General features: G+C 35.9%; 1 protein-coding gene across 1 annotated transcript; it reads left to right on the forward strand.

Annotated features, from left to right (window-relative positions):
- The first annotated feature begins 5,574 nt into the window (after positions 1-5,574).
- LOC136254519 (uncharacterized) lies at positions 5,575-15,579 on the forward strand. Its single transcript, XM_066047242.1, has 6 exons — positions 5,575-6,145; positions 7,373-7,400; positions 12,787-13,158; positions 13,492-13,526; positions 13,627-13,705; positions 15,431-15,579. The coding sequence occupies exons 1-6, from the start codon at positions 5,600-5,602 to the stop codon at positions 15,472-15,474; spliced, it is 1,104 nt and encodes a 367-aa protein (XP_065903314.1). The 5' UTR covers positions 5,575-5,599; the 3' UTR covers positions 15,475-15,579.
- Positions 15,580-16,114: the final 535 nt, after the last annotated feature.

The following is a 16,114-nucleotide window of genomic DNA, read 5'->3' on the forward strand; positions in this document are numbered from 1 at the left end:
TACAAATGCAGTCTTAATTAACTGTAGCTAACCAGCAGTGGCACTCCATCGGCTAAACCAGTCAACTATGTATGTATGATTTACAATTTAAGTTATAAAGTTGTATGTTAGTATAATGCACCATTGTATGACACCTGTTGTATGTTGACTGTATGTATGCACATTCCTTATTAGTGGGTTGTACTTATTATGTGATCATTTATGTAGGTGATAAAGGAGGATCCTGAAATAACAAAGCCAATATTCTATCGATTTACAATCTACTTATCTGACACTAGTGAAGACAACGTTCTGTCAATCCTTGAATATCTTCGACCAACAAAATTTGAGGGTGTAAAGATAGGGTTAAAGCTAGATAGCTCTACACAGAAAGGACAATTTGTTAGCACTGGAAGTAGGAGTATTGCAAGAGCTACCTAAAAAATATGCAAGTATGCTATTCAAAAGGAGCATTTTTCAGAAGATAACAAAAAATACTTTGTAGATATTGAAGGTAATCATCACAGATGTTATTTGTTGTATATTACTCTAACAGTCAAGCTGTGAAAAAAGGTGCAAAAAGGTGCAAAAGTGATAGTAAACTAGTTGGGAATCAGGCAGTGGCCAAGAAATGATGTTAATATAATCTATACCAAAACAGCCAAGGTGTGAAAAAGGGTGCGGCCCCCAGGGTGAAAAAGTTGTGAACTCAAAAGTGGTGGCCAAGAAATAACTGTGATGGTTGGTTAATGACAAAAATTTAATAACGTCAATTCAAGGTGAATTTGTGTTGCCTCCTGAGATTCGACACTAAATTCACCTGAATTGTTATTAAAATTTTTGTCATTAACCTACGTACCATCACAGCTATTACTTGGCTGCCACTTTCGACTTCACAACTTTTACCACCCTGGCCTTTTAGGAAGCCACACCCTTTTTACAGCTTGGCTGTTTTGGTTTTAGATATCATTTCTTTTTGTATTGCAAACCACAAAGCCAGCCATAAGTTGACTTTGGGACTTGCTTTTTTGATTGTTTCTTTAGTAGAGGAATTTTTGAACAAGAGAGAAAATAATTTCTGTGTATAGCTTTGTATCTGCTTAACCCTTTGGCCCGTAACACCACTATAGTGGCTTTGGTTCTTAAACGCAAAAGTTATTTTACGAAAAATAAGCATTTTGGCATACAAATTTGGGCTCCTGTTACTCTATGGAGGGACCACCTATTCCTTCGTGGTTTGCATTGAACTACTCATGAAGGATAGATCTACAACATCATATAACTTTTACTTACCTTATTTATCCCATCTCTCATTTGTGGCAGGTCTATCATTGTAACTATCGTCTTAAAAACGGCCAAACATTCTTTCAAACGCAGATTCACCTTACATCATGCTTGATTGTGCTACAATCCTCGGATAAAGCTTAGGATAATATCTGTTGACCGCAGAGTAGCGTGGTCCAAACCATATATTCATAGGATATTTCGTTTACAAGATATATGCGTTTGAACGCATGCATGTAACAAGAGCCACTATAGTGGCGTTCACGTTTAACAAAACACTTTTTTTATTAACTTAGAGGCCAAAGGGTTAATTAATTAAATTAATTAATAATTAATTAATTAAATATTAATTTATATATTTAAAACTGAATAAACGTAGGTAGCTGAACTCTCTACAGGGTGATTTGTTGTATCTGAGCTCTGTACAGGGTTGCTTAAATTCTCTACAAGACATAGTTGAACGCTTTAATAGAGTAATTTACTTTTTAGCTGACTGCTCTATTAGAGTATCTTGATCTCGCACTTGCTACACCCAGTTGGATTCGTGTTATAACTCTGTGGCTTTAAATACAATTATTCTAAACCATTGAAGAGACAATTGATCCATCTATACACCAATTTTCAACTCATTCCCCTCAAGTGAGTAGTTTGTCTGGCAAGTAATCTTTTTATTAGCAAATCTCGATGCGTAATTGTTACACACTGTTGGTTTTTGCATTGTATCTTTATGGTCTTTAGGTCAATTTCTTTCAAACCACAAAAGGTTTCAGGTTCAATAGTTAACCTACCCATATACCAATTTTCAACAAGCGATTTAATTTATCCTGTAGGTGTGCCAACATGTTGGTGTTATTTTTTGTGAATGATCACTGATTACTTCCTCCTTGATTGTTTATTGTATCCAGCCAAACTTGGTACCAAGATGTGCCTTTAAACCCCCTTCTGTGTGCCAAATCTAAAGGAAATCAGATAACTCATTTACATTTTATGGCAGCTTTTGTAAGTGCAAGAAAAAGAAGAAAAAGATTTAGCCACTTTTTGAAGTGTCATATCTTGAAGCAATTTTGCTCAAATTTGGTATGTGGACTACTGACGGTGTTGGGTATTTCCACAGCAAAAATGGTCTTGTTTTTTAATGGAAGCATGGAGAAACAAATCTTGTTTTTGTTACTTTTTGTCAATATACTGACAGTGCAGCATGCTGGCTTCTTAAAATTATTTGTTGTGTGTTACCAAGAGTTCATAATATATATACTGAGGAGAGGGTCCTACTCTCATATACCCGAAGTTATGATGTAATAACAAGATGTTGTGGTTCGTGACATATAGGCAGCCATAAAAGTGCAATATGGGCAGCCATAAAGTGCAATATGGGCAGCCATAAAAATGCAAGAATTGTTAGCACCGTTTCACACTTGTGACGCTCGGGATAACCGTATTCGCGAATGGCCTAGCAAGAAATGCCTACGAAGCAGTCTTAACCCATGAAGGAACAATTGTAGTTCAGTGAGAAATGCTTAGAGCTGGAGTTAATTTGGTTGATAGTGACATTGTTAGGCACGCATTCAATCTATACCATGTTCAACTATTGACTTATACAAAGAAAAATGGGCGAACTCAGAAGTGCTATGTCATAACTTCATGATACACCCTTCTACAGGGGTATATGAGAGTAGGACACTCTCCTCAGTATATATATTATAAACTCTTGATGTTACTAAAACAGTCAAGCTGTGAAAATGGTGCAAAAGTGATAGTAAACAAGTTGGGATTCGAAATCAAATGTAGTTGCCAAGAAATGGCATTAATTTTAGTAATGACATACAACATATTGAATTGATAGGCATTGTTGTAGCCATTTCTTGGTTGCCATCTTCAATTTCCCAACGTTTTAATCCAGGAAAACTATATCTTTTTTCACAGTTTAGCTGTTTTGGCATACGTACAGTGTACATACGTACCATTTCTTATTAGTATTTTCCACTTTTTTGTTTGGGAAGCTGCAACTGCAGCCTTAGGAGGCTGTAGTGGCTCCATGAAGAGGCTGTATGACTGTTAATAATGTTCTTATTGGAGACTGACAAGCATTAGCTGCTTACACCATGTGACTTCTTATCCTGTGGCTGCAAGTATATACCGTACAGCGTAAAAATTTGATGGAGGGGAATTTTAACAAATTTGATGAAATGCTTGCTATTCGTCAAAATTTTCCTCCGTCAAATTATTACACTGTATGGTAGCTTCTCAAAATGTATATAAAAGTACTGTTATAATTAACTAGAATACTTTGTAAATCTCTTCTTTGGTAGTTGAATCTTTCAGAATGTTTTATGGTTTCAATGGAGTAGTATGCAGTGTTGACAAGTTAGTTAGTCTATATAATCTATGCCAGTTAGTCCATTAAATTCACAGACTTTCAATATATCCTCCTTGCGTGCAGGTCCCTTGTGGGATAAGTATAAATTTAAAAATCTTGACTGCTCCATTAGAGTGTTTTGATCATTTAATGGAAATGGATCCAGTGTAAAATCTAACCTGTATGTTGACATGACAACCTTTATCAGACATTTTCCATTGGTCATTCCCACTCCCATCCTGTTACCATTTCCCTAGAGTTATATTTATCCCAATCTCTATTCCAATATTGGTAAACTGGCTGTACGAGTGCTGATTTCATGGTACATATTGTGTAGCATATTGCTTTCAGCTATAGATATGTATCCTTACTAGCAGTTAAAAGGTCTTGTAATAGGCACAAGGTATATTGGTGTATAATACCTGTTTTACAATTAATTATTTTGCTGACAGATGAGCAAATGGTGCAACTGATTGATGAAGCTAAAAATGGTGGTTATACTATGAAGGTGCGACATGCTAAAATCTTGTTTTGTGGAGCAAAACAAGCTTTGTTCGTTTACTTAAGAATAAAAAATTTAAACCTGATCAACATAGTACAGAACTTGGTAACACTCAACAAATTATGATATCAAGAAAGGCTATTATTCAAGGGACCAATTGGATTGATCTTTATCCTGCTGAAGAACTTCATCAAATTAAACTACGCCTTCACCACAAACTGGTGTTCAAACCACAACCGTTTTGCTCAGAGCAACATGTGGATAGTACAAAAGAGGAAAGTACTGTAAACACAGAACAATTCAACTCCTGTCAACAAGATGTAAGAGAATTTAGTGAAAAATCTCAAAAACCCCAAGCAGAATCATTGGATAATCCATCTTTCAAAACAGCAAAATTCAAGCCTGTCCTTACTGAAAAACGATTATGCTCAAAATCTCCTAATCTTACAAAAGATTATGAAGAACCCCTTCCAATATGGGACATCCTCACATTACTAGACACTGGTGGTCAACCACAGTTCATAAACATGTTACCAGCTGTTAACACCTCAGCTACCGTTATGTTTGTTGTCTTAAATATGCTTCATGTACTGGAAGCTAAAGGATTTGATGAACGAGTACTAGTGCATCATTACAAGAATGGTATCAAATCTTATGAGCCGTATACTTTGAACTATACTAATAAAGATTTAATAAAATGTCTTGTTGCACTTTTGAAAGACTCCATAATTACAGATGTTCCTCTTCCAGATGTGGCTGTTTTGCAAAAAGGTAGAGATAGTAAGCCAGGACTTTGTTTTGTTGGTACTCATCTTGATGAAGTAAATGAAAAAGATGTTGACACAGTTAGTGATCAACTAGAAAATGTATCTATCTGGAACTGTAATAAAATTTTGTTTGCAGTAGATAACACTCTCTCTGGACAGCAAGACTATTCACAAGATTCAATAGCAAACCAAATTTGCTCTGAAATTAAAGCTATACTAGATGAAAAGGCTGTATATGAAGTACCAATCACCTGGATCTTATTGGAATTAGAAATAAGATGAATATGTGGAAAAGACAACAAATGTTTCATTGCAATTTCAGAAGTTGTGGCACTTTATCAAGAAATTATTCCAGGATGTGATAAGAAGAGTGCTGAGAGACAAGTTAAAGCTGCATTGAGGTTTCACCATATGTTTGGTATTCTGCTCTACTTTCATAATGTACCAAGCATGAAAAATGTTGTCATTTCTAACCCACAATAATTGTTTACGAACTTGACAAATTTTGTTTGCTTTTCTTTAGATGGAAGAATCATTGATCGTAAAGTTTTGAATAATCTGAAATCTAAAGGCATTCTTAGTAAATCTTTGATTGACAAAATTAAAACTGACAAAATCATCACTGCTTCTCTTGGAGGTATCAAACTTGAATTCTTCCTTGAATTGCTAAACATTATCACACCTTATCCTACAAACAGTAGTGACTATTTGATGTTGACAGTACTAGATTCGTACAAGGATGAAACCACTCTGTTTGATGTTATACCACCACTTGATGGTGTTGAATTTGTGATACAGTTCAATTCTGGCACTTTTCCAAGAGGAGTGTTTTGTTGTTTAATTGTACAATTGGTTCAAAAAGTTGATAACTGGAAATTCCAGGTTTCACTGGAAGGGAAGAGATGTGTTTACGCAGACTTTGTTATGTTTTGTACTAATTCTGGACAGTATGTTTTGTTGCACGATAAAATTACCCACTTAGAAATTCAAGTAAGAAAGAATGTAAAAACTGGGTCTATTCATTGCGAAGTTCAGCAGACCATAGTCAACATGTTACAGCAAATGCAACAAAGTACTGGTACTGATTTCAAGTGTGCATTTTACTGTAAGAGTAAACCTTGTTTGATATATCTATCTTCACATCATGTGACTGGACAAATACCACTTCCTAATGGATTGATTTGTGAAAACCACGGCTTTGTAGAATTACTATCTTGTTCACACAAGCTATGGTGTGATATAACAAAAGCATCACTGGTAATAATTGAATTGCACATAATTGTACTAGGGGTGCACATGTTCCATATTTCTTATCAAATGTTAATAATTTGTGAAATGGAAGATGAGTTAGTTTTATACTTAATATTATATCCTTATCTGTACCATACTACTGTTAATGTTTTCCTTCATTTATTCCTTGGCTAATGGCCATTCTATAATGTAATTTTTATGTGTCCTTCTATTAGTCATTATGTGCATTTGGCCTTCTGTCATTACCAAAAGAAGTTTTTTGTAGGTATTGTAGAAAATAGTTTTGTTTAGAACTTGAGGTTTTGTTAAGAATCTGATTAGCTAAATGTATTAAGAGTCAAAACATATTGGATATACTGTATGTATCCATGTCACTAGTAGTTTTATGTTATACAAAGCTATGCATCTACTGTATGTTTAGTGTGCACTCTTATGATGATGAATGAAAGCTCCACTGTATACATACAGTATTGTATATATAGATTGCTTGTATGACTTAGGAATTATAGCAGCTGTACAGCATCCCTTGCTTCGTTATTTTTACGATAAAATTTTCATTGCTGGTAAACCAGCACATACTACAACAAAGGAAAGAATTGTTCCAGACACATTGTAGAATTATCTGCATGATTGAGTGAACACCTTGACTATCATCTGAAAAGCGACATGACCATTCCACTTCATTTTCAGCTTTGTTCTGACTGTTACATAGTGCTACAAATGAAGAATAGTACAAGAAATGTCTCAGCAGTCAATCTACTTGCTGCAGAAGCTACAAACAATTCTCATGATACAGTAGAAGTCATAATGTGCTATCACAAATCAACACCTATACAGTAGTGAAGAAAGAAACGAGACACAAGAGAACAAATCTAAGTCTATATTGCATGCATTGTAACTTCATATGGTTGGCAAAAAGGCATCTCTCAAGCCTAAGTGACATTGAACAGTAAAGAAGCCTTATCTGTAGGCTGAAGACATCAGTCAGGCAGTCGGTCAGGAAGTTAGTTAGTAGAAACTTCAGTTAAATTGAAAAGGTTGAAATTTATTGAAATTAGCTAATTTGGGGTCACTCTGAAGGCTTTACAGTGTTTAGGTTTGACTGTGCCTAACCAATACTGCAAAGCTGTCATGAAAGAATAGTGAGCTAGTCTTAAATATTTTGGGTAGGAAATCCCAAATATTCTACTATATAATAAATTTATTATATGTGTTCTTATTTTGTTGTTGCAGGCCATGCCACCACAGTCAAGATTTTCAGGTAAACTAACTTTTCTAGCTAAAACATGTAAAATCAAGTGCATCATGCATTACACTTTTATAGTGTTTAAGTACAGTTCATGCAGTATCATAGAATATGATGTGAATGTGCCTTGCAGAATGTGTATGCTTGTATTCCTCCAATGAAAAGCAGAACTGGCAATAATTGTGAGATCAAGTTTTTTTTATCAGTTAATCCAATCAATTATCAAAACATCTGAGAAACAAGTTGATGTTAAACTACATACGTACTTCTAAAAATCAGGTACAGTGCTAACCACTGCTGGGTCTGGGAAAACTGGTTTTATGACATGATTTTTCACCAATAGCAGCACAAAATTACACAAATAAACTACCAAATTTCACAATCAAAATCAGCTAGACTTAAGTGGTCTGCTTTTGCTGGCTGCACAGTGGCAATCCATACGAAAAATCTGAGGCTGTAATGGAGCTGTGGCCAGCCTGGGGATGGCTGTATGTGGCTGTACGTACAGCTCTGTAGTGTTGAATAAAGACTTGTGTTGTAAATTACACATTTTAGCCAGTTTTGAAACTTAAATGGTCCTTAATTTGACCTAATTCATCCCTATGCATTTCTCTTTCATTTTGTAAACAACCTCTTGCCCTCCCCTCCATCCCCTTCCCTCATCCCTATTGGAGCTTGCCTGATACAGTCAACATCAAGTTAAAAATTATCTGAAGTGGCAGGAAACTTAGCTGTTGGGTATTTGTACTGTCTGTCTATCTGTCTGGACTCTTTCTTTGTCATGCTATTAACTTGATAGCTAAATTTATTTCAAAACACACTCAAACAGCTCTGGTGTTAGTGCACAGAACTGTCATCCATGGGTCCAGGGTTCAATTCCTGCTTATGACATTTTTTTCTTCTCACTGGCACTTTTTTGTGCCTGGCATACTTTTTTCATGGCATACTTTTTGTCATAGATTGTGAATGCTAACTGATCAACCTATAAACATATTGTCTTGGTTCACATGCAAAATAAGGTGCTTATCATATAACTTATAAATTTTATTGCAAGCTTCCATGTGCTTTCTTTATTTGCTACAGTGCATTGAAGGCCACAGTGTGGAGAAAAACTACATCTGCATTCAATTACAAACTATAGGATAAACAGTTTAGCTGTTAGAGCGCCTGCCATACATGTCGTTGCTGCAGTTAGTCCACATGTTTGAATCCAGCCAGTGGCATTTTTACTTTAGTATAATTTTTTGGTGCACATTAAAAAAAACTAAACATTTACATTTGCTCACGCAGTTGCTTCACATCATAATTATATCTAATCCAAAACAGCCAAGCTGTAAAAAAAGTGTGCAGCCCTCAGAAAGGCTATGGTAAAAAAAGATGTGAAATCCAAGGTGGCGGCCAAGAAATGGCTGTGATGGTAGGTTAATGGTAAAAATTTTAATAACGACAATTCAGGTGAATTTTGGTGCCGCTTGGTCTTGGCACAAAATTCATCTGAATTGTCGTTATTAAAATTTTTACCATTAACCTACCATCACAGCCATTTCTTGGTCGCCACCTTGGATTTCACATTTTTTTCACCATAGCCTTTTTGAGGGCTGCACACGTTTTTTACAGCTTAGCTGTTTTGGATTAGATTTCACTTCTTTTTGTATTTGTATACCCCAAAGCCGGTGGCTTTGGGGCTTTTTTAACCTATCTTTTTTCTTTACCACAGGAAGAAGAAAAGATGAAGCAGATGTTAAATACTTTAAATATTTCTGAATTTATCAGTAAATGTACAAATTATATATATAATACATATATTTATTACAGAACTCTCTGCATGGTGGTTTCTTTGTAACTTAACACTCTACAAGGTGACTTCTTCTAGCTGATCTCTCTACAGGGTGAATTGTTTGCAGTAGAACTATCTACAAGGTAACTCTTCTTCTGGCTGATCTCTCAACAGGGTGATTTGTTTGTAACTGAACTATCTACAAGGTAACTTCTTCTAGCTGATCTCTCTACAGTGCGATTTGTTTGTAGCTGAATTCTGTACAGGTGATTGATTTGCAGCTAAGCTCTTTACAGAATGATTTCTTTGTAGCTGAACTCTCTACAAGGTAACTTCTTCTAGTTGATCTTTCTACAGGGTGATTTGTTTGTAGCTGAATTTTCTACAGGGTGACTTGTTTGCAGCTGAACTCTCTACATGGTGGTTTCTTTTTAGCTGAAATCTCTACAAGGTGAATTCTTCTAGCTGATCTTTCTACAGGGTGATTTGTTTGTAGCTGAACTTTCTACAAGGAAACTTCTTCTAACTGATCTCTGTACAGGGTGAATTGTTTGCAGCTGAACTGTCTTCTTCTAGCTGATCTCTCTGCAGGTTGATTTGTTTGTAGCTGAACTCTCTACAGGGTGATTTGTTTGTAGCCGATCTCTCTACAGGGTAATTTGTTTGTAGCTGAACTCTCTATAAGGTGATTTGTTTGTAGCTGATCTCTCTTCATGTTGATTTGTTTGTAGCTGATCTCTCTACAAGTTGATTTGTGTGTAGCTGATCTCTCTGCAGGTTGATTTGTTTGTAGCTGAACTCTCTACAGGGTGATTTACTTGTAGCTGAACTCCTTACATTGTGTCTATATAGTTTCTAGCCAATGTCTCTACAGGGTGATTTTTTTTAGCTGAACTCTCTATAAGGTGATTTTTTTGTAGCTGATCTCTCTGCAGATTGATTTGTTTGTAGCTGAACTCTCTACAGGGTGGTTTGTTTGTAGCCGATCTCTCTAAAGGGTAATTTGTTTGTAGCTGAACTCTCTATAAGGTGATTTGTTTGTAGCTGATCTCTCTGCAGGTTGATTTGTTTTAGCTGAACTCTCTATAGGGTGATTTGCTTGTAGCTGAACTCCTTACGTTGTGTCTAGTTTCTAGCTGATGTCTCTACAGGGTGATTTTTTTTGTAGCTGAACTCTCTACAGGGTGATTTGTTTCTAGCTGAACGCTTTACAGGGTGATTTGCTTGTAATTGAACTCCTTACATTGTGTCTAGTTTCTATCTGATCTCTCTACGGGGTGATTTGTTTGTAGCTGATCTCTCTACAAGTTGATTTGTGTGTAGCTGATCTCTCTGCAGGTTGTAGCTGAACTCTCCATAAGGTGATTTGTTTGTAGCTGATCTCTCTGCAGGTTGATTTGTTTGTAGCTGAACTCTCTGCAGGGTGATTTGTTTGTAGCCGATCTCTCTACAGGGTAATTTGTTTGTAGCTGAACTCTCTATAAGGTGATTTGTTTGTAGCTGATCCCTCTGCAGGTTGATTTGTTTTAGCTGAACTCTCTACAGGGTGGTTTACTTGTAGCTGAACTCCTTACATTGTGTCTAGATTCTAGCTGATGTCTCAACAGGGTGAATTTTTGTAGCTGAACTCTCTACAGGGTGATTTGTTTCTAGCTTATCTCTCTACAGATTGATTTGTGTGTAACTGATCTCTCTACAAGCTGATTTATTTGTAGCTGATCTCTCTGCAGGTTAATTTGTTTGTAGCTGATCTCTCTACAAGTTGATTTGTTTGTTGCTGATCGCTCTACAAGTTGATTTGTTTGTTGCTGATCGCTCTAAAGGTTGATTTGTTTCTAGCTGAACTCTCTGCAAAGTGTTTTGTTTGTAGCTGATCTCTCTACAGGGTAATTTGTTTGTAGCTGAACTCTCTCCACAGTGACTTGTGTGTAGCTGAATTCTCTAGAGAGTGACTTATTTGTAGGTTAACTCTCTACAGGGTGCATGACTTGTTTATAGCTGAACTCACTTCAGTGTGACTTGTAATGTTCTGAATCTCTACAGTGATATATTTGTAGCTTAACTCTCCACAGGGTGACTTGCTTCTTGCTGAACTGTCTATAAGATTAACTGTTTGCAGTTGAATTCCCTACAGAATAACTTGTAATGTAATAGAATTCTATAATGGAGTAAATAATTAGCTGAATGCTCTATTAGGATGACTGTTCTATTAGAGTATCTCAATCTCGCTTTTGCTACATGGAGTTGGCTTTCTAATCATAACTCAGTGGTTTATAAACCAATTCTTCTATACTACTGCAAGGACTTTCTATGAAGATTATTCCAGCTATACACCGATTTTCAGCTCATTGCTCTAAGCGGTTTGCCTAGTAGGCGTAAACACGAATACTTTTTTTATTCATAAAAATCGATCGCATAATTGTGATACAGGTTGGGTTTTGTGTCATATCTCCGTGGTCTTTATCTCGATTCCTTTCAAACCACCAAAAGCACTCCTACGATAGTTACTCCATCTACATAGCAATGTTCAATGCATTCCATGAAGCGGTTTACCCTGTAGGCATGACAACAAATCGATCTTGTTTTATGCGAATGATCGGTCATAACTCCTGAACCATTCATCGGATTTGCACCAAATGTCATGCTACGATTTGCCTTTGGACTCCCTTTCTGTGTGCTAACTTTCAAGGCGATCGGAGCACGCGTTTGCGTTTTATAGCAATTTTTGTAAGTGTGCGAAAACACCAAGAAAAAGAAAAAATATCAAGAAAAAAATCGAAACTTTGGCAGCTCGTATCTCGGAAATGGCTGGAGCGATTTCCTTCACATTTGGAATGTAGACTCCCCTGGCTGGCGGGCAACTCTGTAGCAAATTTAGTTCCAATCGGATAAGGGATCACCGAGATACAAAGGTGTGAAAATAACGTTTTAATTGATATAGCACATTTTATAGATATATGGGCAAGTCATGTTTTGTCCCATGTGTTCTATTTGAGTTCATAACTTTAATTCTTCTTGATGTTAACTACTTACCCACAAACACATTATATTTTTACCAACATGATAGGACAAGTATTACATAGTTTATTAGCTTCTATGCAGTTGAGCAGTTCTGCTGTTTAGTTAACTGTTGCTATATACATGCTCACATCATTTCACAGGATGGCATAAAGCTATGTACTTTAAAGAAACATGACCAACATGCATGAATTTAGGATGTGATGTGTAATGCTTGGTTCCCAATGCCATAATTTAGTGGTTCTGCACATAGGGCAGGAGTATTCTATATAATATGGTATGCATAGAGTTATTGTATGCATGAAAATTTCATTTTGGTTGTTCCTGTTAATAGCACACTGGTGTGGTGTACCAGCTTCCTTAGCTGCACAACATGTCATGTGTGTCTTCTTTAAGTTTCATCACAACCATATTAATTTTGTACTACGTGTGTACATTTCACATAAGATTAGTTTTGGCTTTTACAGAGAGAGTTCTATAATAATTAAAGGGTGCGTAATTTTATACTGTGTAAATCATTTAGCAAATTGTAATAGTTACTGTACATACCTGTCAGATGGTGTACTTTGTAACAGATAGTATCTTTAGTTGCTTATTAACTCCTAGCATTAACTTTTACTCTACTTGGGCGTTATGAAATGTACATCCTCACAAGGAAATTGGAGGAACGTGTGGAGGAAAAAGTGTTTACAGACAATTATGCCACGTTAACTAAAGTTCTTAATGTCAACGCATTAATACCACACTTCATAGCAATGAGGGTTATCACTTTTGATGATGCATCTGATATCAAATCATGTAGTCAAGACCTAGAGAAGAAGAAGATTATGAAATTACTGGAATATATTGCACGCCATCTGAAAGCTGGACACACCAATAGTTTTTACCAACTGCTTGATGTAATGAAGACACGTTGTACCATTTCAGCTGAAATGCTTGCTAATGAAATGGAGTCATCTGTAGTTAAATTATCTAAAGGTACATATATTGTTTCATGACTTCACATGTTTTGCCCAGCATTATGTACTGTTTGCAACACTAATCTGTTATGTACGTACGTATATACACACATATGTACATACGTATATACACACGTATGTACATACATATATACATATGTACATCTTCATCTTGCACTTATGTAGCATGCAATTTTCCACAACTATTATAAAGTTCATGAATTTAGGGCCCTACTTATCAGACCATTATATAAATTAGATGTGATATGGCAGTTGAAATTCTTCAATCTCCTCTACTACATATTCATCAAACTGTTGTTCTGTACAATAAGTATTCTTATCTTTCCTGTAGGATTTGATGGTGATATTGCTTCACAGTTTCATAAGGTAATACTTGAATATGTAGTGGCATTGTATTGTGTATCTATTTCTATACATGATTCAGTGCTTACTGTATATCTATTTTTCATACATGTACGTATATTAGTCCATTTCACTTCCGACTGAAGTATCCCCTGGCATGGGTCATGCTCAGAGTTACTCTCACAGCATTTCTGAACCTACAGGTAGAATTTGTGTGTATATAAATAAACCCATGTTGAATGAAATGTTGTGGATCTAGCTAGATGTGTTTACTAAAATGTTGCAGTTGTACAGTAGGACATTGTGCGGAAAAACTGGTGTTATTACCCATGGCAGCAGGTTTGTTTTTCCACCATAAACACAAAATTACAAAACACTATCAAATGCTGCTATAAAAATTGTGATCAACCAGAGTTAAATGATCTGTTTTTACTGGCTGCTATTTCCAAGCTTGGTGAACCATACAAACAGTCTGAGGCTTTGATAGAGCTGTGGCCAACCTGGGGATGGCTGGGTGTGGTGTTACACCCCATGGTGTTACCTATGCTGTACCTAGCTTTACGTTTCTGTCATTTTTGATAGTTTTTCATGAGGTAGACTGTATCGGTATGTACTAATAGGGATGTTGGTGGGCTGGAGTGACAGGGACAGTACAGGGTTGTTTTCAAAATGAAAGACAAGCAAATAGAAATGAGCTAGGCTGAGTTATGGATTATTCAGGACTTGAGGAATGGATGTAAAACTAGACTATGATACTGCTCAAATGAAACATTGTCTTGCAAGAGTGCAACTAGGACCTCCTTTGCTTCACTATACTTTTTATTTCTGGAATTTTAAGTTCGATTAGAGACCAAAGAAATAAAAAGTAGTGAAACAAGGGAGATCACCTACATACATCTGAAGATACAAGTGGACATAGACTAAGTTAGGGAGTAAATGCCCATCTTCACCTTCCTTGTTTCACTACTTTTTATTTCAATTTTCCTAGTACAGTACTTGATTGTTTACTTTTTGTAACCATATTATGAGTGGTAAACCAGCACATGTATGGCATTAAGAAAGAAAGGCTTTAGACGTATTGTTTTTGTCTGAGTGCACGCCCCAACTATCACTTACTGAAATAACAAAGTGGACAATACACTTCATTTTCAGCTGTATTCAGTCTGTTACACAGCATTACAAATAAAGAAAACTACAAGAAGAACCTCAATTCTGCCACAATGAAAACTCAGACAATTCCTGTTACAAATGTAGGGGAGCCATCATGTGGTGCTACCAGAATCAACACCTTGAGGTATTAAATGAGACACAATGAGGACACAGGTAATTCCATGAAGCATGCATTGTACATACTGTGGTATGACCTGTCGGGCTTAAGATTTAGCAATGAAAAATCAAGCCTGTAGCCTTAGCCGTTATTGAGTTACACTTGTCTGAAGGAATATCAGTCATTCAGTAGAAAATTCCACTGAATAAATTCTTTTTTTTTTAAATTGTAGCAACCTATTGGAACCATTTCAGGTCATAATGAAGGCAATTTTGGGCATGGTTTGCCTATCCAATACTGCCAAGGTGCCATGAAGGTATTGTGAGGCTGAAAGTCCAAACCTTCATGATCCCTAATATTGTATTGTGTGATGATCCCTGATCAAACTTAAAACCCTTAATTTTTCTTTGTATATACCTGTAACCTTTTCTGTAACATATGAACCTGTCCCTATTGAAAGAATGATGTAAATGTATGTCTGAATGCATGCCCACAGGGGGGGGGGGGGGGGGGGCTTCACTCACCCATAAAGTGCTCATATGACATGAGAAAATAATATATTAGTGCAATTTTACATTTGAGCAGTACTGTACGTGCATGCAATTAGTCTGTAGAAGATTATATACTACTTTATTAATACATTACTTATTTTGTATTATAGGAAATGTGTTTTCGTATCAACCGGAAAAGAGTTCCACTGACTAGAAAAGGAGACTGAAAACAAATGAATTCTCTTCATAATTTATGACTAATACGGGGCATATTATAAGGATTTGTATCATTATTGTATAGGATAGAATAATGCACATTTATTGTACATACTGCGTACTTTTCCAAATGATGTTCAACTTTATTATATTAATATGAATTTCACAGTTACTATTAAATATAGAGTATGACAAAACAATCTTGCAATGGTACTGCAGTTACAGCAAATGTTATAATAAACTGACTAATGTAATTTGTGTAAATGTGCTGCTATACAAAAAGGTTAAAACTGCATGCTTACCATAACTCCATATATTCATACAATGTGCAAATGTTGAAAGTACAGAAGTTACTAAACTGTGACATACTGCATGTGTGGAATATTCACTGAACATCTGAGCAACATGTGTTCCTGTCAAAACTACAGATAAACAGCTATACTCTTAGCTTCTATGGGTAGGGATGCACAATTTATTTATCAAGTACGATTTAACCTTTTTTTATGTATGTACACTGTCCTGTATACACTTTCTAAAATTGATGATTTGAGGAAATTTTTTAACTTCTAGAGAAATGTGTGTGTTGTTGAGTTCATTTTTTTCTCTCTGATACTAGCAGCAGTGCTTGCCCTATTGCA

This window comes from Dysidea avara, chromosome 4, assembly GCF_963678975.1.
Source record: "Dysidea avara chromosome 4, odDysAvar1.4, whole genome shotgun sequence".
Classification (NCBI taxonomy): domain Eukaryota; kingdom Metazoa; phylum Porifera; class Demospongiae; order Dictyoceratida; family Dysideidae; genus Dysidea; species Dysidea avara.

Excerpts from the sequence above, each read along its gene's own strand:
- LOC136254519 (XM_066047242.1), top strand. The coding sequence starts at position 5,600 with ATGTTGACAGTACTAGATTCGTACAAGGATGAAACCACTCTGTTTGAT. Across the intron at positions 7,401-12,786 it reads ACCACAGTCAAGATTTTCAG|CATTAACTTTTACTCTACTT; the intron begins GTAAACTAACTT and ends ATTAACTCCTAG. Across the intron at positions 13,159-13,491 it reads TGTAGTTAAATTATCTAAAG|GATTTGATGGTGATATTGCT; the intron begins GTACATATATTG and ends TCTTTCCTGTAG.